We start from the raw sequence: 27,724 nt of genomic DNA, 5'->3' as shown, positions 1-27,724 counted from the left end.
TTATGTAACAATACGCTAAAATTATATGCATCACAAATCATAGACAATAGGTGATTAAATCGCCTACATACTGAGATGCAAAACGGAGTGGGTGTTGCCAGTAATTTTAGAGACAATTTGCGCCAAGAAAAATAGTGACTCATTGCAATTGCAAAGACGTAGTCATCTTGGATAAAAAAATAATAATTTATATAAAATTATACTTTTTATTACGTATTATTTATTTAGGCGTAAGTAGCAGTCGTGTCACTGTGAACAATGTCTTACAGAATTTGATGATGAAAAGGTATATTCGCATAATGTAATGCTGTGATACTTTCTTCTTCTTTTCATCCCATGAACACCCACTGCAAGGTATAGGCGTTCTCCAAGTACCACCAGGGTAACAGGTCCTGCGCTGCTCGCGTCTAGCGACTTCCCTCAACCTTAATTACGTCGTCAGTCAGGGGGGGGGGGGGGGGGGCTAACCACGCCATTACCTACGTCATGATATTTTTTTTATGGCCCTCGCTATGCGGACCACTCGTTCCACCCCCTATTTATTAGGGAACATAGATTTGTTAGGGCAATAATTTTTTCAGTTCTCTTTTTATTTTACAGTTTCTTTTCTCTTCTTTCGCACTTCAACATTTGCTCTTTTACATTATTCATTTATCTTTATTCGTTTTATTCGTCACCTTCCATCCTATCCTAAGTCGCTTCATTCTTACTTAAATTATTTATAATATACATTACTATAATTTTTATCTTCAGTTCTCCGGTATCTATTACGAGCTGTTACAACAAGTATCATTTGCTTGTTTTCATAATTATTTTTATTCTTTGTATAAAATATACCTATTGTTAAAATAAGACATTGTAACAAAAATAGGTATAATAGTGTTTATTATGTACAGTTGTAATTTTCTTTTTATTTTACCCCAACCTAAAGCCACCACTTATATAAAAATTGGTGTGTTTTATACAAAGAATATCTGAGAAATGTATGTTATATGTTTGTAAATAAGCTTAAAATTAAATAAGTGACACATGAAATGTTTTATAAACGTACCAACCATACGAAACCCTTACTCAACTTTTTACTGCAGGCAAACCTGTACTACCTTTCATCATCATGATTACAGGCCTCCTAGATCCAGGTCATCTAGAGTCATGGATCACTTTAAGGCCATCCGTCCACAGGTGAACATTCTTCATTACGCTTGCCATGATGTAGTCACTATATTAAGACCGGGTATTTGTTCTGCGAGCCATGTGGCCTGTCCTCTGTTACTCTGTACTACCTTCACTATTTCATATTATCACAGCATAGTTTTATTATTAATAAAAAGATTAATAACACTGTAATAATAATTTTACGAGTTTTCATTTGATAATCTTTTCATGTCACAGATAACATAAATAAATATAGTTTTTAAATTACATACGCCCAAAAATGTAGAGATAAAAAATTATGTATTTTTTTATATACAATGCTACGCTAATAATTAAGTATTTTTTAAGGTTAAGAGTGCGTTTTCTGAAAATATATTGTTGGAGGTTGCCAAAAATAAATGAATTAAATGCTTGCTTAGGAATAATAGCAGGTGTAAGAAAAGGACCAATTTATAGCTACTTCCGCTAATGCAGTAGTAGTCGTGCAATAAAGTGCACCACCCGCCAGCCCGCTGATAAATGCGCATGCGGTAAAAAAAGAGAGACAAGAACTTTGTGTTTGGCACTAATCGGTGTAACATTACTCCTGAAGATGCCCCGTGGAGGGGTAAAACACGTGTTGAGCATTTGCCGCATGCGCACTTTATTGTACGACTACTGCTGCATAGCGGAAGAAGCTATATATTGGTCCTTTTCTTACTTAGGATGGACTTACGCAAAATAACGCCTAAATCCATTAGACACATTTGTATTAATTATATAAAACTGCCACTACTCACAAACAAGTTTCCAGAGGATTAGCAGCTGCGTCCTCTATCATATCGCACTGCGATCCCCAACCCGCCTGCCTAGCATGGTGATAATGGTATGTCCCCTCATAGATATCTTTGGGTAAGGCTGAATCGACAATACGGAAATCTTTTTTTACACAATTTTCACTTACGGGTAAATACAGCTAAAATTTATACATATTAACAATACAATTTGGAATACACAATTATATATTAGTTGCTACATTATTTTATTTAAGTCGCTGCCCAAGCGCTACAGACCGTTAAATGCCTTGAGATTTAGGACAATGTGCCAGGCCAACTCATCAAAAGATTCTGCTGTAGGTTTTTTCTTGAGAAGGTCCGGTAAGCTGTTAGTAAGTTAAAAAAAAATTGTAAAAAAAAAATAAACGATAATATAAAACGCTGTCGTGCCTCGCAGCTGGGAGAAGAAAGATCCGTATCAAATAGCGGCAACCCTCTCCCAACTGTCTGCGTTTAGTTAAAGTGTAAAAAAAAAACGCCAGCGATACAAATTAGAATTAATAAAAAAATAAAAAAAAAATACGGAAATCTTACTACTGATGAAAATCTCATACATCTTTACATATATATATAAAGATGTATATATATACACAATGACCAGTCTAGCCTGCATTCAGTGACTTCTTTTGACTGACTTCATTCAGTAGCTCCTACGGGTGTTTTTGGTTGTAAAAACTTTTAAAGGGAATGTATAGCACATCGAAGTTTTAGAGCTTATACAACATATATACTTACTACTCTGAAGTATCATAAATCAATTTGTATTATCTATTAGAATGCGACTAAACGTCTAAACATAATGTGCAGTGTTTTTGCATTCTGTTTGTTTTAGCTGTGAACGTAGGGTTTCATCCCGAATTACCCATCTATAATAAAAGAGAAAATTAATCCAAAGCATTTGAAAGTCAATTGCGAATATCAATAATGAATGCAAATAAACTTTTGCAACTTGCGCGACAAGATTGGAAAGTAATATATAAAAAATATCAAACCGTCGGCTAGAACAAAGGAATGCTGTTCACGTCATAATCGCAAAAACTTCGGTCAAAGACCGCGAAACGCCTATGAAAGCAACAGTACGTTCTTTGTTGATATTTTGACCCAAAGATACGTAAATAGCGTAAATTTAAATTAAAAATATCTTTATTTAAGTTACCACTTACATGTAACTTTGAATGGTCAAATATTTTAACATTTGTAACGATTCCTAAGTTGTTACTAGTTCGGAATATTAAGAGTCGACTAGAAACTCAACAGTTGCTCTTTTTAAAATTTAAATTCAACATTTTTTTATGTATACCTTATAACATTAACTCTGAAAATATGCCAACAAACCAATTAGCACATTTTGATTGATAAAAAACTTGAATTCTATGTTCTAGTTAAGAATAAACTTTTAATTTTAAACATAAAATTAAGAAAAAGAAGGTCTGAGATATCTAACGGAACGTCATATATACGTAAATATATTTTGTATCTATTGATCTTTGTACTGCTAGACCGAAGGCTTTTGTAGTTTCATCGAAACTGAGTTCACGAACTTAACAAAATGAAACTAACCCAATTTTTCCAGTTAAACCAGTGATTCCCAAAGTGGTCTTTATCGACTCCTAGAGGTCTATGGAAACCTGCAAGGGGTCTACGTCAGCGAAAAAAAAATTGGGGGTCCATGAAATGAAAATGGGGGTCCACGATAGTGGATCTCAACACACACACCGATAGTATCTATTTACTTACATCATACTATCTTATAATATCAAAACATTTACATTATTTATAAAAGTACCTATGAAGTAAAAAAAATATTATATATGTTTATAAAATTGTGTAAGTTGTAGGGTGTTGGTACAATAGATTTGCTTAGTTGGTATAGTAGATACAAAATTTTATTTTGAGTAGTTTTAATTTAAATTCAATTAACAAATGCATAAATTAACATGTGTTTTTACTTCAAGTTTTTAACAGTAAACTTCACTACATTTAGAAATTTACAGGAAATCAATATCAGGTAAGTAGGGGGTCTACCCAACACGGAAAAACATGGCAAGGGGTCTACGACACAAAAAAGTTTGGGGAACTCTGAGTTAAACAAAGACGTTCACACGAAGATAGACTTAACTTATTCAATATCGAACTAACTTAAACCTTCAACTAATTATGTTTCAATTAATGATGCTTTTACAACTTTCACAGGTAGCCATCTTAGATGAGCTTGGACTGGATATACTTGCTTACCTCAAGACACTAGGAACTATGGTATATATATTTCAAAACAACGTAATAAAATCACCACGGTGTAATAACACGGTCCGGTAATTTTATATCGTCACACTGAACACGAATTACAGATTCGAACCTTGTACCCAATACAATGGGCAATAAATCAATTGATTATCCATTTTCACTTACCTCGACTTTTCTGTATATTTTTTTCATGATTTTTGCGACCCTTTCGTTCATCCCTACACATGGCATAGAGACTTAATTTACAGTTTTCAATAATTTTTTTAGGTATAAATTTTTGCTTCACGATTTATTTCTTCATTCTTTGTATATTTTATCATTTCTTTCAGACATCTCCACTCATCATACTATTGTCTCAGTGTTATCGCTGTCAGCCCTGGGGGCTTTTATAGCTTCATCAGGAATAGAATTCACGGAACGAAAGTCTCTGTGAACTATACAAATTTTAAAATAGTCTTTCGTATTTCAGCTTGCACTTCGATCGCACCAAGGAACCATACCAGTTTGTGTGTTCCACGAGAGGCCTCCGCTTTTAGAGACCTATCGTTTCCCAATCTTATTTTAGGTAGTTTAGTAGTTTTTTCATTTTACATTTTTAATTCATGCTCTCTCTTTTAATTTTAACGTCTTCTCTTTCTCATAGCATTCATTTACATTTCATTTACACATCGCTTCCCACTCTTCGTCAAATTTCCAAAGAGATTTTTATTATTCATATTTAAAATTATCATTATTAATATTATTATTTTAAAATAATTTTACACAAAATATTCTTTGAATTTTTATTAATTTTTTTTTGTAATAATTTATTCATCTTCTTATTCGGTTTTATTTCGTTCTATCACATCACTAAAGACTTTGTGATTAAATCGCAGGTAAATGTGGTGGATCTCCTAGTCTTCCACAAGGGATGCGATTTTCCTGTTATTAATACTCCAAGTGTAGCCTAATACAGGATACTGATCCTACCAGGTTTTTAGGTAGGTAGTGTGGTGTTTGATTTTGTTCCATCGTACAAATTTGTGTGTGGTGTGAGGACGCTGGTGGAGTGGTTGCTGATGAAGTGGGATCCTTAGCAATGTTATATATGTCTGCAGCGTGTTGTGAGTGGCTCTTGAGTTGTAAGAGTCCTATGATGGGATCATTAAAGACATCTTTGGGCCCCCATTGAAGGTCTATCCCATTAATTCCTCACCATCATTGCTTTATATATATTTTGCTAGAATTCAACCTGGGTAGTCTGGCAGTCTTGTATTGCTTCTTGTTGTATCGGATTGTATTATGTTGGACGTTGTGTTTATTGTATTGTTGCAACGTATCGTGTCGTTACGTTACCGTCTCGTGTTGTATCATACCGCATTATACTGTGTCGTTGTAAAGTGCCGTATCCTTTATGCATTGGAACACTAACCGCGTCTTGGAGAACCTACGGTAGCTACCTTGCGTAATAAATTCTCTTTAAAGGACGTCACAAAAGTTTTTTTCTGTACAAGTTCCTGACGATGATTTTCTGTGCGGTTTTAAGGCAGCAGGCGCTTTTCCTAAACCTTTATAGTCAGTATGTCTCAATTTAGGCTGTTACATTGGGAGGCAACCAAGCTCTAAGATTGCTTTAGAGTGGATGCATTGGCATCCGTGAGAGCTTCACAGAGTGAAATGAAAAGCAATGTTCCAGGGAATTTATTTATTAGGTTAGCATACATATCTTTTAAATATAATTATAGCAGTTAATCAGGAATCGAACCCATGTAATAGGATCGTAAGACGCAATCTGTGTTCCTATGAAAACTTTGATTGGAGATTGGTTAAAAAAAATCGCCAAAAAAACATGCCGTGTGGATATTTAAAAATAGATAACGCAACACAAATTAAAAGCATTTATTCGTACGGTCAACCGTATTAAAATACTAATAATTTAAAATATCTAATACCAATTAAGTTTATTATTCTAATAAATTAGCTTAAAAATCTTTATCTTACGTAATAACTACGTCGTAACTTTTGGCCATATCTTGGAAGACAGATACACACTTTTTACATGATACAACGCGAGTTAAAAATCGCAAAAAACAGATAATGTGTGTAATAAAAAACTTAAATATGACCAACATGACTCAAAATATATTTATTTACAAATAAAACGTTAAAACCGCCTCATATTTGCGAAAAACTTTTGCAATTTTAATAATAATAAAGTGCATTAATATAAAAAAGGCGGGAAAACAAATGTCAACATAAAAAAGCCGTTGGCAGTATTCAAAATGGCCGACGCTGTTGCCATCGCGCGTGACCCCGCTGAGTTATCTTAACGATTTCCTTCCAATAATCGGTTAACGGTTAAATTCTAATTTTGGAACTTTATACCGGTTATATCAGGTCAAACAGAATTTACAACTCAACATATATGAATGTCTTCATAGAGTATTAAAATTTAATATTGTTTTTACTAAATGCATTTTGTCATTAAATATTATGCAGAGTAATTGATTGTAGATGTAAAAGACTTAAAGATAAATATAGAACTGATTTGCTGTCATAATATAAATTCCGTGGAATGAAACTGGATGTCTTATAACCAATATACAGTATGTTATAGGTGAAAAAACTTTAAGAGCTGTGAATTTATAGTTCGTTTTTCAGAAATAAAAAATAGCGTAATGATATATTAAAAAAAGCGTTTTCAAAACTCGGATTAATTATTTTATTAAAATAGTATTATAACATATTTTGGATTATTATATTAACATTATTATTCATACTGCCAAAAGAGAAAAAATAGAAGAATAAATTTATGAATAATAAATTGACGATCAAAAATTTCGTTTCAATGTTGAATAAATTAATTTTATCTTCTATCTTAATCTACCTTGCACATTGATCAGTTTATACAGGGTGATTGGAAATAGATATAAAAGCTTTTTGATAGCAAACAAGCTTAGATATTCGCCTTAAATGGCATTTGCACTTACAACCAATCATGCTGATTTTCCTATCTGTATAATATGTATTGAATAATAATATCATCATATTGTTAGTCCTAAAACGCCCACTGCTGAACGATAAGTTTCCCTCATACATTTCCAATAGCGCCTGTTGAGGCATACATTCAGCATCTTCCGATGATTTTATATATCATGAGGATATCGGCGCAAATATTAATTTCTGTTTTCTTATTTTGATACTTCTACAAATTTGTATCATTAATATTTTTATTTAATGGAATCAGGCGTTACCTTGCGGAAGTCCTTCCTAAGAATGAACCAATATTTAGCCACTTCCGCACATGCAGTGGTAGTCGTGCAACAAAGTGCACCTCCTTTTCTTAATCAATATTTTTATAAAGAAACAAAGTGGATTTTTGGAAGGCATTTATTCACAAAAGGTTATATTTGAAATTTCGATGACAATTTCCAAATTTAAGTGAATTTGTAAAATGTATTAACAATAAATAATTGTATAAATGTAATACTTATATGACCGAATAAAGTTTTGGTAAATCACAGGTGTTTCGTTAAATCAAAAATAGCAATTAAGCTCGTGGTAAGTTAATCAAAGTATATGTAACTTGGACGAAGACAAAGTTCTCCTCGGCAGTTAATACATTTGTTTATATTGCTTGTGCATTGCCGATTGACCACCCTGCTGGAATTTGTCGCTGATCGACCAAAAACACTTTGATGAAAACGCCCACAGCATGTGCACTCTTCGTGATCTTGTACATTTTCATCTTCTCTTCTTGTAAAGTCTGCATCTAGTCCAACATTTTGATCAGTTTCAAATTCAACTACCCTACGATCTGGACAAAAATCGTAATTGCATCTATCTCCACTCTGTGTTCCCGTCGAACACGGTTCGTAACAAATTTTCCTTCTTTGCGTTTTGGATTCCGACACTGTTCTCGATACGAAATTGTCCGATTCATCCATGTTTCTGGCCATATTAAAGTTGGATTGTCTGTGCTTGTATCTTACGTTTGGTTGTGCTTTTCCTGTTGCCCAATGCTCTTCTTCGAGAGTCTGCTGATTCATTGGAACGGGCAACGGTGTGAAGCGTGGATCGACCACGGATATGTGCGACTGGCAGGGGTTTTGCACGCAAAGCCTTCGCATGGATCTGCAGAGGCCTGTGGGTAGGTCGTTTGTTGAGCAAGGTATCTTCGTCTGCGTCAACGGCAACGAAGGTACTGTACGTCGCGGTTCGCACTGTCCACTGTGTACCTCTTGGAGTGAGCTGTCCATTTGACATGATGCACTGGGATCCCAATAGTACTCCTTAACGATAATACAGGGTGATAGGTCGCATATTTTAGATGTCTGTGAGCCTTGCGATTTCTTACGTTTCGGCGCGGTACGATTTAAGCAATTAACAAAATTATTGGGCACATTACATATTACATCTTCATCCTCTTTCGATTGACAGCATTTACGTTTCGGGGGCGTTAAAGTTTGGCTACAAAAGTTACTTGAGTGAGGAGATAAGAATCCATCTTCTTGAGTAACACTGTCTTTGTATCTCAAAGATGATATACAGTCACAGAAGGGTCCGTTTAAATGTTTATGGACCTGCGGTTGTAAGCCCTGTTGAGATCTAGCCAGAGATTCTTTTCTATGTCGCTTTGTTTGTCCTATAGAAGTACGGTGCGGATTTTTTAAAATATTGACAATATCTTTAGTTACTTGTTTTAAGTTCGGTGCAGTCTCAGCCTCAAATGAAAACTCATTTAGCTTTTCCATTATTTTCTCTTTCAAATTTGCATCATCTACTTGTGTCTGCGAAATATTTAGAAGGAAATCAAGAAATTGTTCTTTAAGCATACTGTTTGATTCGCAATATTTTAAAGGCAACGCGGCTAAACAGTTTTCCACTTCATCTTTAATATTGACATACATCGTTTCAGCGTCAGGATCCTTGCTTTCGGGAACAGGGACGTTTTGTAAGGCAGTATAGAGGTTATCACATAGTTTCTCTACGTCGATAGGAGTGGAGGGATATCTTTTTAGGTAATTATTGCAAAAATTGTTTATTTCTTCCTTTACGTTTCGTTTGTACATGGTAACATTTCCATTTTTGTTCTTTAATAACCCAACAAATGCTTCAACCAAATCATCTTTCATATTCTCGAAAGAGTTTCGGCGTTCTGAAAATAAATCTGGGGTTGATGGTAAAGTCTTATCTATGATATCACGTAGGTGTTTCTTATAATTTCCTTCTGCTGAATTTCTTCTCTCAATCTTTGAAAGTTCTTTTGTAATATTAACTAACTCATCAACTAAAGGTATAGAATTTCTCCTCAAATGTTCGTTGACAGATATTCTATTCAATAATTCTTCTATTTCATCTTTTACCATATTTTCAAACAATGTTTCATCTTTCGCAATAGCTGTATTTTCATTTATTTTATTAATTATATCAACTAAACCTCTGACGAGATTTTCTCTGAACTTTTCAATTTTTTTCACATTCTCTGCTTTATTTCCAATATTCAATGCAAGTTTCTCGCATCTAACTGCCACTTCTTTTGCTAAAGATTGACTTATATCTAGATTGCTGTACTCATTGGAATAGGTATTTTTAAGTTTTGCAAATAGATCATCTACTAACTTTTGCAAACTGTTTTCACGAATGTCATCATGTAAGGGCAAATTCTTAAGCGTGTTTATAACCTTCTTTTTAACACGTTTCTCTGTATGGGTTTGCGAAATATCATTTAAATAGTCACATAAGATCGATTTGACGTTTTCTGCAAAGTTATTTATTTCTTGAGAGTCCATTTCCAATTTTAGTGGCAATGTCTGAAGCCATGATTTGATAGTATCAGTAGATACCCTGTTCTCTTTCGGAATATTTTCAAGTATTTCTAAAACTTTTAAATGATTGAATAGTTCTAAAGCTATTTTATTATGATACTCGTCATTTTGTTTCATCTTTGGATCAAGCGGCAACTGTTTTATCTTGGCTTCTATGGATCTAAGTATAAGTTTATTGACATCGCCTTTCCCATTCTTTGGTAAATCATTGCATATACGAGTTATATCAGTTACAAGTTCTGACATTAAATTCTCTTGAAACAATTTTTCCTTTGTATTGCGTCTCTGATAAATTTGAGTATTTTTTAGCCATCCTAAGATACCGTCTTTCAGTGATTCGTTCAATTGATCTGTACCATATCTAGGTGGTGTGAAGGGTTTCTGTTTAAAAACTTTTTTAAGATCTTCGATCATCAGACGTGTTTCGGATTCATCAGGTTCTTTTAAAATCTTAGGTAACCACTGCAAGACTTCACGCTCGAAAACTAAATCTGGGTTCGAACTTTGTTTCAATTTTTCCGTTATTCGTTTTTCAATTTCCTGTGCCATCATTTTTTGATAATTTCTATCATTTGATATGATTCGATGTGCTGGAATTTTATCCATCCATTTCAATATTTCCTCAACAGCTACATTCAGAGACAAGTTATCAACGTTTGAAATTAACTGCATTTGCTTTAAATGATTCAAAAGTTCCAATGCTGCTTCACGGTGTTTTTTATTATCATGCTTTACTTCTGGACCTACCGAAAACTGTTTAACCCGATTTTCTATTATTCTGAGTATTGCTTCTTCGTCAACAATCTGTTGACTAGAGCTTAAGTCATTTAAAGTGCGGTTTAACTCATTTGCAAGGCTGGATACTAAATTTCTTTGTAACATTTTCTCCTCTGCATTTCTTACTTGATACATCGGCATATTTTTCATCCATTCCGTGATGCCTCCTTTTAGTGTGTCTACATATTTATCGGTGCCATAAATAGAATATGTTTTAGGTGAAATTTTTCCTTCCATAATCCTCCTTAAATCATCTTTCATCATATTAATTTCAGATTTATGAGGTTCCTTAATGAGTTTAGGTAACCATTGGAATACAGTTCGTTCCAGTAATGAACTGGAGCTATAGCTTTGATTGGATGCGTTACGTATTTGCTTTGCAATCTCTTTGGCAACTATTTTATGATAATTCTTGTCTTGGGACGTTACACGATCGGGCGGTATTTTCTCAATACATTTTAAAACTTCTTGAGATAGAACATTCATTGAAATACTTTCATAAATTTGAACGAGCGATCCCTGATCTAAAATATTTAAGCTTTCATCGTTTCCGATTGATGACAATGTAGGACTTTGAAAGTAACTTTCATTCATAGATCTTCTCATAGTGGATGCTTTAGGTGGTATGTTTAATAGTCGTTTGGTCAATTTTGTTGCAAATTTTTTACACCGCCCATCTGTTGGCAGACCTTTGCTCTTCAGAAAATTGAAAACTTCTTTATAAACCAGTTCCTCTTTTTCTTTAGACGATCGTCTAACATTTGCAATGATATTTTCAATTCTTTCTGATAATTGCTTTGTTGATGAAATAACTTGCTTTTTAAAATTTATATCAAATCCACCGATGATATCGGTGATGAAGTTAATAATTTCTTTCTCAGTATTCTGCTTGAACCGCTGCCTATTGTTGAATAAAGGAAGTGTTTTATTTTTAAAACCTAACGTAATGTCATTAGTTTTCCGCAATATTATATTATATAGATCTTCAATTTTAGTATCCGACAAATCAATTTCTTGTAATAAACTTTGCGCTTTTTCCTTAAATTTGTTTTCGTTATCTCCTCTCACAATTTGATCTGCCATTATATTAGTTAAATCATCTTGAATTTTACTTCGATCTTTTAAATCTAAAGCGAATTCATGTAACATGCTTGCTACATGCTCTTTCACATAATCTTGAATTTCTTCCTTAAGTGGCATCGCAAATTGGGTCATAGACATTGTCGCGTACGAATCTATATTTGGTTTCAATTCATTAATTCCGTTTTCATTGACGCTTTTACTATCAACAGTTTGACCTGTATCCAATTTCCTGAAAATTACTTCCATAATTTCATCTTTCATAATCTTTTTCACGTTATTGCCAACAGCAACCGGTAACTCCTCCAAGACTTGTGAGACTTTCTTTTCCAAGTATCCCTGAACGTTTTGCCTATCCACTGAGTTTTGTTGCTTTTGAACTGGTTCTTGTGTAGATAATGCTTTCAACTTTACTAAAAGTGCCTCCATTAATAAACTTTCTGTTCTTGAATCTAAACAATTATTCTTTGTTATTTCTATTATTTTCTTTAAATCTTCTTTAATTTTTGCATCTAAAACCATGCCTTTAGTAGCCTCTAATTCTTTATTTATTGCATTACCCGATGTTTCGGGACAACTTTGTTGGTTTTGTTGTTCGAGCTGTTCAAACTTTTTTATGTCATTTGAATTAACATCAACATCTGTAAGAGTTTTTAAACGATTCATAAGACTGTCGGTGAGGTTATTTTTTAAAGCATCCCTATTATTCTGGTCCGAAGGTTGCCACATTGGTAATACGTTAAGACATTTTTTAATCTCTTCTTTCTGCCTTTCTTCTACTCCCTTGCATTTCAGTAAAGAATGTACCAACTTCTTTATTATTGTCTGGCGTTTAGCTTTATCGTCGTTGGAACAATTGGCATTTACTGGGATTTCTTGAAGCCAATCGTTCACTATATCGAACGTTTCTTTATAATAACATTTCTCTTCTCTGCAGAAATCACAACAAGATACTGTATTCAAATCGTTTAGACTTGTGCTCTGGTCGCGGAACTTCAGGCACCGCAAGAAGCTTCTCGTAGTCCTCTTTGGAGTATCCTCTTTTACCTCAGGCGTAGTTTTCATTTGACACCTACAGGGTAACTTCCTCTGGCAGAAGCAGCAGACATCATTCTGTACAATACAATATCCATGTTTAAATATGTTCAAAATAATACAATGTACATAATTGTTATCGGTGCCATATATTTTGGACTTAAATTGTTCAGTTATGGACTATCTAGACATTGACGTAAATTGTAAATTGCTTATGAATACATTTATATAATTTTATCTTCTCTAATAACCTTTGTCTTTCTGACAAGATACCACGTCTACCTGCTTGCAGGTGATAGTGAATATACTAGTCTACATTTAACATCAGCGATAGCCAAGCAGTAGAGGACTGTGACTTGAGATTGTAGATCACAGGTTCGATTCCTGTACCACTGCTCTCAAACAAGTTTCGAGATGAACGCAGCAGCGCCCTCTGCGTACCATAATACCACATTGCAATCGCCAACCTGCCTGTCAAGTGTGGCAATTGTGGTATATCTTCCTAATATATCTATTCCTCACATTTTTTTGCCTTTTTGTGGCTTAGTTGGGATCAGGAAATTTATTTACAAAATGAGTTTTTCGATTATTTTATCTTTATTCTTCACTCAAGGTCATACTTCTCAATTTCTTTTATTCTTACCTTATTTCCATCACAATATCTTTCATTTTGTTCTTTCATTCCTTCTTGCTTACATCGCCTTCCTTCCATCATCTTATTACTCTTAGGTGGCTAGGTACATTTTTTTAAATTATCTATTTTATTATTTACATATTCTATTTTTTTTACATCACAGTTTTCTTTGGGTTGTGCTTTCTTAATATATCACTACACTTTTCTTATTCTATTTTTAGTCTATTTTTTCTATTATTAATTGACTAGTTATTTCATGTGCAGTTTATTTGGTACCTACTTATCTATACTGTTTTGTTTCTATTAACAGTGTCACTTACCACCCTACGAGAAAAGGATAGGAATGATGGGCCTTACATTGACCGTCTATAGTATGAAACAACGGCTACCAAATTAAGGCTTTTGTATTTATATCTACGTATTGTCATTTTTTAGTCGCAACCCAACAGTGGAGAGCTTAGACTAGTGATTGTAAGTCGCCAGTTCGATTAGCAGGATACAATCTCATATTCACAATTGATGCCTTAAATCCAGGATTGTTTCTGCTCACAAATAAGTTTCCAGAGGCTGGCTAACAGCGTCCTCTGTGTACCATAATACCACATTGCGATCGCCAACTCGTCTGCCAAGCTTGGCGATTATGGTACGTCTTCCCCATTATAGATATCTTTAGATGAGGCCTTGGAGTGGTTGTCTATGTGCTGAAAAAACTACGAAATCTAATGTTTGACTATATCTGTCTAAAATAAGAACCAAATATTTATGATATTAACTTGACTATTGAGCAAGAAGTTGCAAAACCTATGGAAGCGAAAAGCGAGTACTTTATATACATATATATATATATATATATATATATATATATATATATATATATATATATATATATATATATAAAGTTTTAAATGCCACTTAAACATGCGTTTACGAATCTCATCATACCCGATTCGATCTCATTGGGAAATCCCGAGCACAGTTTTCTCCATGGGTTGTTTACTGTCAGCTTGCCGAGGGTAAAAATAGGGAATATATATATATATATATATATATATATATATATATATATATATATATAGTACGTTATATGATGATAGTATAGTGTATGTTCACTCACCATTTGATTCGTCGTTTCGGTCGACTGACCTGTAAGTTTTAATTTTTAAAATGACGTCATTATCTAGATCGTACGAACCAAATTATAAATTGCAAGCAGCAAAAGAACAGTATCTCAAAGTACTAATACATTGCGTGATAATTATCTAAGCATTACAAATAAGTTACATTCAATTACAAGTTTAAATATGTCATCGTATATTCATCGGACAAAATAAAGTTCGACTTACTTTCCGGATTCATGCAATAGGTTCCGCATCCCTGGAAAAGATGCAATGTATTACATCTAGCATTCACTTGTGTTACCAATTGATATAAACATTCTATTTACTGTCATACGAGTATATTACTAGGATACAGTACTATTTAATGGTAGTGTTTGGAAAAATTTTGAGTCTATCTTAAATATGAACTGCCAACAAGACACGTTGGAAGAGGCTAGATGCAACGCTTCGTATTACGTAACTTACATTTTTCCACACAACTTTAGAACCCCGGCGACAATGAGGCCTTCACATTGCCATATCAACTCAAAAATACACTTGTCTATGCCCGTTCCTTTTGTCCATGTGGACAATCCGTAGCTCTAGAGGCTCGTTGAGCTTGTAATTGCGCGTGCTTGGTCAAGTCGAGCCGGACAGGATTGTGGTCCAGATCTTCACGGGGAACTGGGAATTCTCCAAGTACCTTCACAAGCTTAAGCTCAAGGTCTCCCCTCGTGCACCTGTGAGCCAGGAGTAGACCAGACTGTAAAGCACAAAGTACAGGCTGGCTCGTATCTGGCGCTGAACGAACGGATTGCCAGTTTCGGTTGCGGAAAAGGATAGAGGAAAGTAACATGGCCTCACTAGTTAACCAAGATGGAGGACCCTGATCTTCCTGGAGTACCGAAGGAGGATAATAGGTAAGTAAGTAATAAAAGCAACAAGACATAAGTCAATGGAAGAGAGATAAACTTTACGAACAAACTGAAAAACTGAAATTAAAATCATGATACAGACAATTGTAAAATAAAGTTCAAAATAAAAAATTTGAGTTATTACAGTATAATGGAGGGAAGTCAAGGGAAGAGAGGCTATGTATGATAGGTAACAAGGTATGTATAGGAATAGAAGACAATGAGAAGGAGAATAGAGGAAAAAATAAAAAATCTTAAGAAAGACAAAAGAGAAAAGTGAAAATAAAAAAAATAGTGAAATCTATATTGTTCATAATGTCTCTGCTTATATATGGTAGAGTAGCACCAGAGGTCAGTAATTGAGTTTGCAAGTTTGCAACACCGATGTCAATTTGCCGATAGCTTCATCACTTTCTCTTACTTTTGCTGTAAAAGCTTTCCCTTAAAGGATTTGTAGCATAGCTCATCTATTTAAGCTATATACAGCCTTTATAATTAAGGGTCTAATTAAATATGTGTGTTTGATATTACCGTACTTTTCCTGGGGTTGTGATATTCTTTCTGATGAATTTCAAATCTACGTTGAATCTCTGGACAAACCTGCAAAGAAAGTAACTGCAAATAACATGCAACAGGCTATCTTTATTTTACAAATATTAGTGATTGAAATAAATGAGGCAATGCAGTTTACTATACGAAGATATACAAAAACCAAGACTTAAAGAATATTAATAGTTAAATATACTCTGTGTTTGGCACTAATCGGTGTAACATAACTCCTGAGGATAACTCCCGTGGAGGGGTGAAACACGTGTTTAGTGATTTAACGGTGGCAGTTGTGTAATTCGCATTGTTTGCCGCAGCGGTGTACTTTGTTGCACGACTACCACTGCATGTGCGGAAGTGGCTAAATATTGGTCCTTTTCTTACTTAGGATGGACTTCCGCAAGGTAACGCCTAATTCCTTTAAATATTATTAGTCAAAAAAGCGTAATGTAAATATTAGGGGGACTGGAAAGCAATGTCGTTTCTGTCGACATATTTTACAAAAAAAAACCTTTTGATTTTTACTGCTCCGGCATTGAAATTGTATACCAGATGGCAAAAGGTTGTTGACAAAGAATGTGAATATATTGTTGATTATAAATAAAAACTTGTTAAAAATGTAGTCGTGCGAATTTAACTTAAGAAAGCGACATTACTTTCCGGTCACCCTGATAGGTAAACTGCGGTCTTAAACTAATTTGTATAGAACAAGCAGAGTATGTCTAATGTAAAATATACCATAACCTATTGCTTGCAACTTTGTTATACACATAAATATCATACAAATACATACGAGTATGTATTTGTACGATATTTATGTGTATATACGTATGTATATTTATATAACTATGTTTGTATTTATGTGTGTATAGAAATATAATGTACATTCTACTGCGCTCTCTTTTATGTCTCTCATCTATCCATCTATAGGTTGCCTGGTAGAGATCGCCTTGAGCGATAAGATCGCCTCTTGTACCTACATAAATGTTTTCTTTTTTTCTTATTATCTATGGTGTATGTGTAAGTGTAAATAATTAAATGAGATAAACAAAAATCCTTATTCAAAATAACGATCATATCCATGTCATTGATAGTGTTTTTGGATTTTTTTATGCAGCCTGATGGTGAACTTCCATCCTGGTCCATCCTAGTCCGTCCTAGTTCATCCTAATCCATCCTAGTCTATCACAGACTATCATGATGCATAATAGTCGCTTTTAGCCCTAAAACACTCACTGCAGAGCATAGTCCTCTCTCTAAGATATCTATGGGAGGATGTACTATAATAGCCAAGATTAGTAGGTGGTTTAGGCTGCAATGGATCATGATCCATCATAATCTATCGTAGTCCACTATAATCCACAATAATCCATTGTAATCCATAACAATCCAATATAGTCCGCTTAAGTTTTTCATAGTGCATAAATATTTTGACCCATTAGCGATATAAATACCGTTACATACACGAGATTAAACTCACCGAGTTATCCTCGCTCCACACGTGTCTGATGGCGTCACGGATGCACTTCCTCACGTCGTTGATGTATCTCACTTCAGCGCCGCGACCCATCCGCTGAACACGGGGTGGTGTTTCACTAAATTAACATTTTTATCACTCATCTCAGATCAGGAGTTTGCAACATTTTCAATCGACGAACCAATATAAAATTAAAATTTTTTTTCGCATATAATGTAACACTTTTTAATAATTTATAAAATAGTATTATTAATAAATATTAGAATAAGAAAGTGTACAAGTATTATGCAAAATACAAGTAAACAAGATAGGAACGGAAAAATAAATATACTTGAATATTTTAATCAATACATTGATGAGATACAATAAATTCAGATTTAGAAATGCTTAGTGGTCTGCATAAATACGCTTTGATGAATATTATGTAAAAAAATATTTATTTATTCGTTATAATTAATAAAGATGAATAATGATATAGTCATAGAATATAATAAAAATTAAGATACAAAAGTCACAACAGTAATGTAATAAATAATCTGTGATACTTAGGAACTTTGGGAAAAAGAAGTAGAAGGATGAAAGGCGTTTGGAAGACTGACACGGATGCTATTGGAGTGAAATATTTTATGATGTATAAAAGGAAAGAAAAAGCATGAAAGATAATTTGACGGAAGAAAGAAGACAAATGTAAATAAAATTGTATCTGAAAAAATAATTCCAAAAATTATGGCCATTATAAAAAAAGGTGCACAGATAACCTTATTAATGTCATTTAAAATAAAATACATTAAAAAAAACTTTTAAGTTAAACGGTTTTTTGCTACCCATATTGTGATGTGGTGTGGAAAAATATGTACCTAGTCCGCCATATTGGAACGGCGTCCATCTCGAATTTTAAATTTTGACATAATCATCGTGTTTTACTAGTATAGCCCTTTCATTTGATATCCATATTGAGGGGGTTAAGGAAAAATATGTAATCCGCCATTTTGTATCGGCGGCCATCTTAGATTTATTATGTTATTGATTTTATTATATTGTATTGTCATCTAAATTAAATGTGTGTACCAAATTTCAGATCTGACAACGGGAAGGTGCTTAAATTTCAATTTCTAATTTTGACGCAAATAAACAAATTCCGTACGGGTCGAACTAAATAAAACCGTTTAAATACTGCACACGCGTCGCTTGCATCTGGTCTTATTTGAAATTTATATCTAGTAGCGGGCGATACACAGCTGAAACTATTATAAAAAAAGGCAGAGTTAGGCATGTTACCTTAAACCCAAAGTGGTGGGTGGTGTCGTCATGCTGGCCCTGGTCGAACTGAGAGGAACCTTGGGGTCAACCTTGGTGACGTGATGAGCAGCAGATAACCTTCTTCCGCGCGTCTGCAGCAGGCTCTTGTGGACGTGGTGCTCGATCGAGCATTTATTTTTTTTATTTCTAACCAATGGATGGACTTTCTTCGTTTTATTCGCTGGAAGATTTTAAATACACGGTATCAGATTATAGGTGTAAAAACTAAACATGTGAATGTAAAGTTAAGGAATTAATTATATTATAGTAAGAAAATTACTGTTTACTATATGTCCCTGCAGAGTTAACACAGAAAAGTTACTGTCCGATAAGAAAATCTTATTATACTGTTTTTCTTATTAATTCTAATTTGTATCGCTAGTGTTTTTTTTGCAGTTGGGAGAGAGTTGCCGCTGTTTGATACGGATCTTTCTTCTCCCAGCTGCGAGGCACGACAGCGTTTTATAATTTTTACAATTTTTCTTACACAATTTTCTCTTGTGGGTAAATACAGCTAAAACGTATACATATTAACAATAAAATTTGTAAGTTTTACTCAATTATATATTAGTTGGTACATTATTTTATTTCATGTCGCTGCCCAAACGCTACAGACCGTTAAATGCCTTGAGATTTAGAACAATGTGCCGGGCCAACTCATCAAAAGATTCTGCTGTACATTTTTTCTTTAGAAGGTCCGGTAAGTTGAACGGAGGTATATAAAGGTTTTGCCATAAGGTCACGTGGTTACGTCTTTTGGATTCGAATCGGGAGTAGTGCCTGAGTAACACATCACATGGGCATGTGGCGTGCATATCGCGCGCCACTCAAACACCAAGCTCTTACCCACGTGACCGTCAATCGCATCGCGGCGGCAGCGGCAGTGAAACAGATAAATGACAGATGGCGCCACAGTAGACGCAACGAAAATCTGCATCGCGCTGTTGAGTCTCCGCGCTCATTATAAGGGCTAGCGGAGGTGCGGTCAACACAGGAAGAAGCAACTGAAGATCAAGAAGCAACCGACGAACAAGAAGCAATCGACGAACAAGAAGCAATCGATGAACAAGAAGCAATCTACGAACAAGAAGCAACCGAAGAACAAGAAGCTACCGAAGAACAAGAAGCAACAGTACTACGACCAATCCTACAGGCAAGTCTAATTATCGATTATATTAAAACGGTGCAGGTATTAACAGCAGGTATAAACGTTATTAAATATACTAACTTCGCTTGGACAGCGTCGCAGACAGGATCCTCTCGATTAGTTCAGTGGAGCACGTAGAATTCTGAGGGCGTTCAGGATACTTGCGCAAGGACTCCGCAAACGAATTGGCAACGTGCGTCACACGAGACAGCCGATTTGCATTCACTAAAGGATCAAACATCCCATTACAATTTAAACTAAAGTATTTAAATTACATTTGGCAACGAATAGGGAGCTTCTACTCAAATAGATCTCTGAGATGCTACGCTCGAAGTTATAGACTATATATACCAGGAATAAACCGTCCAGATAAGTCCAACTCTGAGAAAGAGACCACTGGAATCCAACTATGGCAGCGTTCTGGAAGTCCCGAAACATCTTCTAGTCCAAAATATCCCAATGTCTGAACTCGAAGGTCCTTGACCAATGTGTATTGCCGGTGATGACATACGGATCCAAGTTCTCGTTACTTACGACGGACCTCATAAGTAGGCTCAAGGTCATCCAGAGATGAATGGAGAGGGCTATGCTCGGAATTTCGATGCGAGATCCAATCAGGAATGAGGGGATCAGTATCCGCAGTAGAACGAATATCACCGACGTAGCTCGAAGAATTGCTCATCTGAAGTGGACTGTGGACGAGGCACACTGCCATGCAACCAATTGCCATTGAGGCCGAAAGCTTCCTGAGTGGCGACCACGAGCCGGTAGACGAGGCGAGGGTAGACCCCCCCCACTAGGTAGACCAATGATGTCATCGGTCATAGTAAAGGTCGCAGGAAGTCGATGGATGCTGGCTTCGCAAGACCGGTCATGGTGGCGATCTTTGGTGGAGGTCCAAGACTTGGAACTACTTTAAAAAAAGTAATGATAACCTTCAAGCGGTTATAAATGAGAAAGCTAGATTAGCCTACCGGAGGAGATACTTGCAAGAGTTGTAAGGAATTAAAATAAATTACAACAGTAATCTGTAATAATTAATTAAAATTTGTCACAGATAGGTGACAATGATAAAAATTACAGATTAAAAATAAACGTACATGCCGTGTCATTTGCCATATTCTTTGACAATTCTGTGTTCTTTGGAAATGAGGGAGCTAGTAGGTTACAATGTGAAATCTGTAAAAAATACGCAGAGTTATTACAACAAATAACAGACCTAAGGCAAGTCTTACTTATCAAGTACCAGGTAATTACGAGTCATTCACAGTTGAACCATGCATGTGTTGTTTCATGATGTTATATTGGGAGGCCGTTGTATCATTTTGTCTTCTGACCGCCTCGTTTGAACGTGGTGCAACCCAAAAAGTCCACGATAACCAAAAAGATCTCCGATGGACCGGAGACAGCGCAGACTACTGTCCCAACATCTACCTCGTCAAGGTATATTTCTGAAAGGTATAGCGCGAGGACTTTCAAAGACTGACTCTTCTTGGATCTTGGTAGACTTGGGCTGCTCGTAAAAAGCGTCCGGATGTGACGATGGAGGTGGTAGGTTTGCCTGTCACATGTTTGACAGATGCTGATGTTGCTGGAGGTAAGAGAGGCTTTCGATTCAACCAGGCAGTGCCCTTATATATGATAAACCGTGTCAAAACAGCTAGAGACAATCGACTACTAGCGCCATCTGTAGTAACAATGTTCCAACAAATTCTTAATGGTTTTACGCTTATGTTCTATATATATTGTAATAAATATATAATCTTAGGTATATTTGTTACAACTAGCTTCTTGTTTACATATCTAGGTTGTATTTTATTTTTACAGTATTTTAAAATAATCGGTAATATAATGGAAAACAAAAAAAGGCTTTTATTAAACAATGTCCAAGTAAATGTTAAAACCGTAAAAATCACCAAGATCTCACCTGATACGTACTGACTAATTTATTGTTAGTGTCGACTTTCTGTTTCTCATTTTCGCTCTGAAATGCTGAAAATGAAAGTGCTCATTACTTATTGGAGAAACTATAACCAATTACCATATATACAGGATGATTGATTATAGGTGCAAAATTTTCTTGTACATACAGGCTGGTTGGTTATATGTGTAAAATTTAAAAGGGTATATATTTATCGCTCTATTGCAGTCTATTAACGATATATACTAATCAAAATTAGTAATTTCAGTAATAATAAATAAACTAATGACAATATAATATACAAAATCGGTTTCAAAAAAATTTACTAATGTAACAATTCAGAGTAAGAAAAGGACTAATATTTAGCTACTTCCACACATGCAGTGTTCGTCGTGCAACAAAATGCACCGCCCGCCAGCCCGTGAGAGTGCCCCAGTGAGAAACTCACGCTGTATTTGGAACTAATCGGTGTAACACAACTCCTGAAGATGCCCCGTGAAGGGGTGAAACACGTGATGAGTGATTTAACGGTGGCAGTTTTGTAATTCGCATTGTTTGCCGCATGCGCATTTATCAGCGGGCTGGCGAGCGGTGCACTTTGCTGCACGACTACCACTGCATATGCGGAAATGGCTAAATATTGGTCCTTTTCTTACTTAGGTTGGACCTCCGCAAGGTAACGCCTGATTCGATTAAATATATTTCAGTGTGATAGGAAAAAATTTCAAAAGCTTTAAAGATTTTTTTCTGACAAATGACCTATACACAAGTTTGATTGGAATGTTGTAAAATGTTTAAATCTTTATGCTGACAAAAGACCCAATAATTTTTATACCTATAAGCAATCAACCTGTATATTTCTCCTAAACTAATTTAAAAAAATTGAACAGACGTTTATATAAAAAGGTTACTAGCTTATACTTACAAAGAGAAACTGAAGGTTGTGGTTTCTGTTTGGTCACGCTGTCCAGCGATTGGTTCGACGTGAAACCAGGTACAGGTTTTAGCTGCTGATTCAATGCTGAAACAGGAGAAGCTTCCATTGCGGGCTGGACTTAGTTGTTCAGGATTGGTATATGCTGTAAGAAAATACACACAAACGTCATCGAATGAGATAAATTGTGTTATATCAAAAGTTTTTTTTTTACATAGTTGTAATGGAATAGGCGTTTGTCTTCCATCTCACCTGATGGAAAGTGTAGATGAAAACGAAGGTGGTACACGCCCATCCATAAGAAACCTGTTCACTCTACTCTTAAAGATTCCAGAGTTCAACTCATCAGGAAAAATAGACCCAGGCAGGTCGTTCCAAATCTTGGCGACTCTCACCAAAAACGAGCTGTCAAACCGTTTAGTTCGACTTTTGGGTATGTCAACAATGTATAGAAGTTAGTCGGGTAAAATGTCTACCCAAATGTAAGTTGCCTCCCGGAATCCTTGTGCCTTTTGTTCCGTGGATAGAAGTTAAGATCTTTCAATCAATAATGTACCAGCAGGATCAGTAATCCAGATCAGGATCCAGATCCAGTAATCCACTACTGGACTATTGTAACATTCCAGCTAAATGTCTACAAAATGCTATACCAACGAGTTTGGGCTCTCGTCAAATAATAATTTAGGATACAATAAAGTTGAATTCTTGTAGAGACAATCTCAGCAAGCATTCTTGTCTGAACCTCCTCTACTGTTACCTCCACTCATTACCTCCCTTCTCTATTTTATTCTATTCCACTTCCTAAGTTATTTAGTCAGGCGGTGTACATTATTAAACCCAAAGGAAGGAGACAAAAATGTATTTACTTAAGAGCATTTACCGAGGTTTCCTTTAGTCCAGGGGTGTACAACCTTTTTAATCAACAGGCCAACTTTATTTTATAAAATGTTTCGCATGCACATGATGTAACATTTATTAACAGTTAACTTTAACTACAAAAATTAAAAGATGATTTAATAAATATTTTTAATGAAAACTAAACACAAACAATCAAAAAGAATTTACTTAAAATCTTTAATCTGAAATTTGGCACTGTTTCTTTGATACAAGGTGATCAATACTAGCCGGAATAGATGAAATAGCTACACGCCAAGTCTCAATTGATGGTCATTTTTAATTAATTTGATAGTGTAAATAATTTTTGATAGCATCCGTATTCTTAACAGAGACATCATTTTACGTCAAAAACGGAAATTTCTCAAGGCTCGCTCAAATTTTACAAAAAAATTAAATGTTTACTCAGAAAAAAAACATCTTTAGAAACCCTTTTCTTTAAGTTTTAGGACGTCATTAGAAAACAATTCAATCTAATTATATCTGATCAATCTAAATAATAATTTGAATAAAATTCAACAAAACATAGTTGAACATTGTTTAAAAAAAACATACCGACATCTTTAGTAAACGAAGGATGGAGTAGGCGAGGTCCGGCCGGTAACAACCGCGCCACTCGTCCACAGGGTATACTGACCTAAAAATGTATATACAGGGTGTTTACTTATATATAGAAAAGCTTTAAAAGGGGTGAATGCAGTGGCATACCAAGAACTTTTGCAGCCCGGGCGATCGCTAGTTTGCCGCCCTTTCTATTATAAGTCAATCAAATAGTGGTTTTTATAAATTAATACACATAAATAAATTATTAAGTTATTTAGTTCGAGTTCGAGTTGATTAAAGTGACATTCTATCTACCATAAACGGGGCCTTCGGAGTCGCGGGAGTTTAGGGTGGGGGCCCTAAACTCCCACTAGCTTCGGCGACTCTGAGGTAGGTGATGGTTCGACATGGTCTCGAACCATCGTGATAGCACCACGAGGGTTTCAGGGGTAGCGTATACATGCATACGGGCTATCGAAAATATCACGGCGCGAGGGATCTCTGACCAGGAGATACCGCGGTGCTCCGTATAGCGCAGAGGTCGATTACCGGGGGTGGGTTTTAGTGGGTAGGAATCCCACATACCCTTGTCCTCCCCCAAGCGGCTGGGCATCTTGAATATCCGGAAGATTTCCCCCTCCCCCGAAACCAAAAAATAGGTGACGTTCTAGTCTCGCTTCATATTTATTTGCTACCGGCTGTTTTCTGTTCCTTTCTTTTATTGCTTTTCAGCCGATGGACGCCCTGTACAAGGCATATGCGTCCTTCAAAATTCGCTATGATGTCCGATCCAGCGACTTCTACCATAACTATGCCTTCGGTCCACTTATGGGAGCTTTTCCCACTCCGCGTCTATCAGCTTGTGGTTTTCATTTCAGAACCTTTCAACCCCATAAAAATTAAATAAAAATTCCTATTACACTGTTTAAAAGGCCCGTTGCAATTCCGACATTCTAAACCTAAGCGTTAAACACTTGTGAATTAAATTTTGAGATCTCTGGACTTTGAGTCACAGACTGAGTCCCAAAACTCAACTAAAGACCATATTTATATATACGAATTACATATTACTGTATTTTTATATTAAGAACTTTATCATGTTCGTTACAAAACCTTCTATGAAATTAATAGAGACATTAAACTTCGTAAAATATTTTTTTACTTTAAATGTTATCATTTCTATTTTTAAACCCATATTAAAGCAACATACTTACATTATTAACAACTCATGATTTATTACACAGACAACTGTAATAACATTTATGTTTAATACAATTTAAAAATGTCCTTAGAGATTACGGCATTTAGGTGAAGAAGTTATATATCTAATGTCATTTTGACATTATACGATCTGCTATTTTTACTTTCTTTTCAAGAATAAGATAACGTAAATTTTTAAAGAAAGAAGGATGTATTTCACATTAGATTTACACACTTTTATACATATGTATGAGGGGGAAAAATATATTAATTTAATTAAAAAAAAATTGTATGCACTTTACTAAAGGAAAGTACTTTACAGAAATTCTCAAAATATACGTATAAAATATAATCGTATCATCATATCACAATAGACGCCAATTGCTTCACATAAGCTTAACCTATGGATTTACAAAAGTACCAGTTGCAAGCCAACACCATTCAGCGTTTTTAGACCACCTAAATAAGGTCTTCTGCCCTCCTTGTGGTCATGATCGTGATCTCTACTCCAGAAATTTAAGGCCTCAACGATCACCTGTTCAGCGCACTGTGCACTACCCCTTTGAATTGCAGCATAGCTCTCTATACAGCATACACAAGAATAACAACCTGTTACACAATTATCTTTTATGAACTTCAGAACTATATATTTATTTATATATTTACACTATTATGCACAAAACTATATAAAAAAATCAAAAAGTAAATGTAACAAAATAACATCTAACAATAAATTATAATAAGAAACAATTTATATACAGGTACAAGAGGAGGTCTTATCGCTCGAGGCGATCTCTACCAGACAACTTTTGGATGGAGATGAGAGACGTGAAAAAAAAGGGCAGTTTAGGGTGTATATAATAAAAAAAATAAAAACATTAAGATGTATTACATATTAGAAAGTAAAATAATTGCGTACATACATATATTCAAACATACTTATTTAAATATTTATACATATATACACATAAATATACATAGATTTTAAATCGAAAAGGTAACAAATAAATACGAATAAACAATAAATGCTACAAAATATCTTATTTTAAGAACTAAAGAAGTGCTCTTTTACAATCATTTAAAAAACTTTATTTTTGAAACGTGTCACGACCTATGCAGAGAGAAACTCTTTGGTCAATCTGTCAATGATACAATTGTAACTGAAATTAGTTTTAAATGATAAGAAAATTTTTATGGAAAAAAGGAATGAAAAGGATTGAAAATAAAGATCATCAAAAATATGTTCGTAAGTCATTTAATATTAAATCTTTATTGATCCAGTCGATAAGAATATTGGCACGGTTACGAATTACAACAGCATGAAGGATCACAAGTTCCAGATTCTCTTAGATTCCCAGGAGTATATTGTGATGTGGCAAGCACGTGGACTAGGTTGATGATTTAGTCCAGTGCATGATGAAGTTAGATCATCTGATATCGTGTCTCTTGAAGACGTGAGAGATCCAATCCTTGTCGTGTTCATAAATCTAGTACCACAGCGAAAATAATTCACGCTTGTCGGTTTAGACAGTACATTGATATCATCAAACAAATCGTTGAAAGATGCATACGCTTTGTTGGTGTTAAAAACACTGTCCATTTGTCGCCTGTCTACTGTTTTGTGTTTGGATGAAAAGTTAAAAATGTTTTTAAGATTAAATTTAAAGGTTTTAGCGAAACCTAAATATGAACTGTTATATTTCGATGATTGCACAAAATTCTTTTGGGCGTTGATTAGTATTTTTAGTAGTTCACTTGCGAGATTATTCAAGTAGACTTTATTCTTGTTTACATCTAGAGTTACGTGTGTTAAATCCAATGTATCTAATACTTCAACAATTATGTCTTTCATCAAACACTTGCTGTGGTTTAACTTTTTCTCAACTAGAAACGGTAGCAATCGATTTAGAAGCATCACAGTTACAGTCTGTGTATTAACTGTGGTTCCGTCACCTGCTGTAAGACGCTTTGCTTCGAGCCAACTTATGATTTCGCTTTTAAAATTTCTTACAATTGGTATATCGTCGACCTCACTCTTATCAGTTGTTCTATCATCGAATATTCTGCATCTGAAACTGTTTTTTGAGAACTGGTAGATGTATTTGCTATTCAGCAACATTATTCTGGATACAAGGCTGTCCATTAACATATATCGAAGCTTATCGCATTTACTGCTATGGTAGGTAAGCGGTAATGAATTGAGAC

The 27,724-nt window shown here is 34.9% G+C and overlaps 1 protein-coding gene across 1 annotated transcript; it reads right to left on the bottom strand.

The window, feature by feature from the left end:
• Nucleotides 1-1,930: 1,930 nt before the first annotated feature.
• LOC137923050 (putative leucine-rich repeat-containing protein DDB_G0290503) lies at nt 1,931-22,991 on the bottom strand. Its single transcript, XM_068766171.1, has 9 exons — nt 22,874-22,991; nt 21,955-22,019; nt 21,128-21,206; nt 20,109-20,252; nt 18,860-19,061; nt 17,585-17,699; nt 16,090-16,158; nt 7,906-12,991; nt 1,931-2,052 (listed from the first exon to the last, which is right to left on the bottom strand). Exons 1-9 carry the CDS (start codon nt 22,989-22,991, stop codon nt 1,931-1,933), a joined length of 6,000 nt encoding a protein of 1,999 aa, XP_068622272.1.
• Nucleotides 22,992-27,724: the final 4,733 nt, after the last annotated feature.

Source organism: Battus philenor, unplaced genomic scaffold, assembly GCF_028537555.1.
Source record: "Battus philenor isolate CCGP_79_NKW_IND1 unplaced genomic scaffold, ilBatPhil1.0.hap1 SCAF_20, whole genome shotgun sequence".
NCBI classification, from domain to species: Eukaryota; Metazoa; Arthropoda; class Insecta; order Lepidoptera; family Papilionidae; genus Battus; species Battus philenor.
This window is presented reverse-complemented; position numbering and strand designations above follow the sequence as displayed.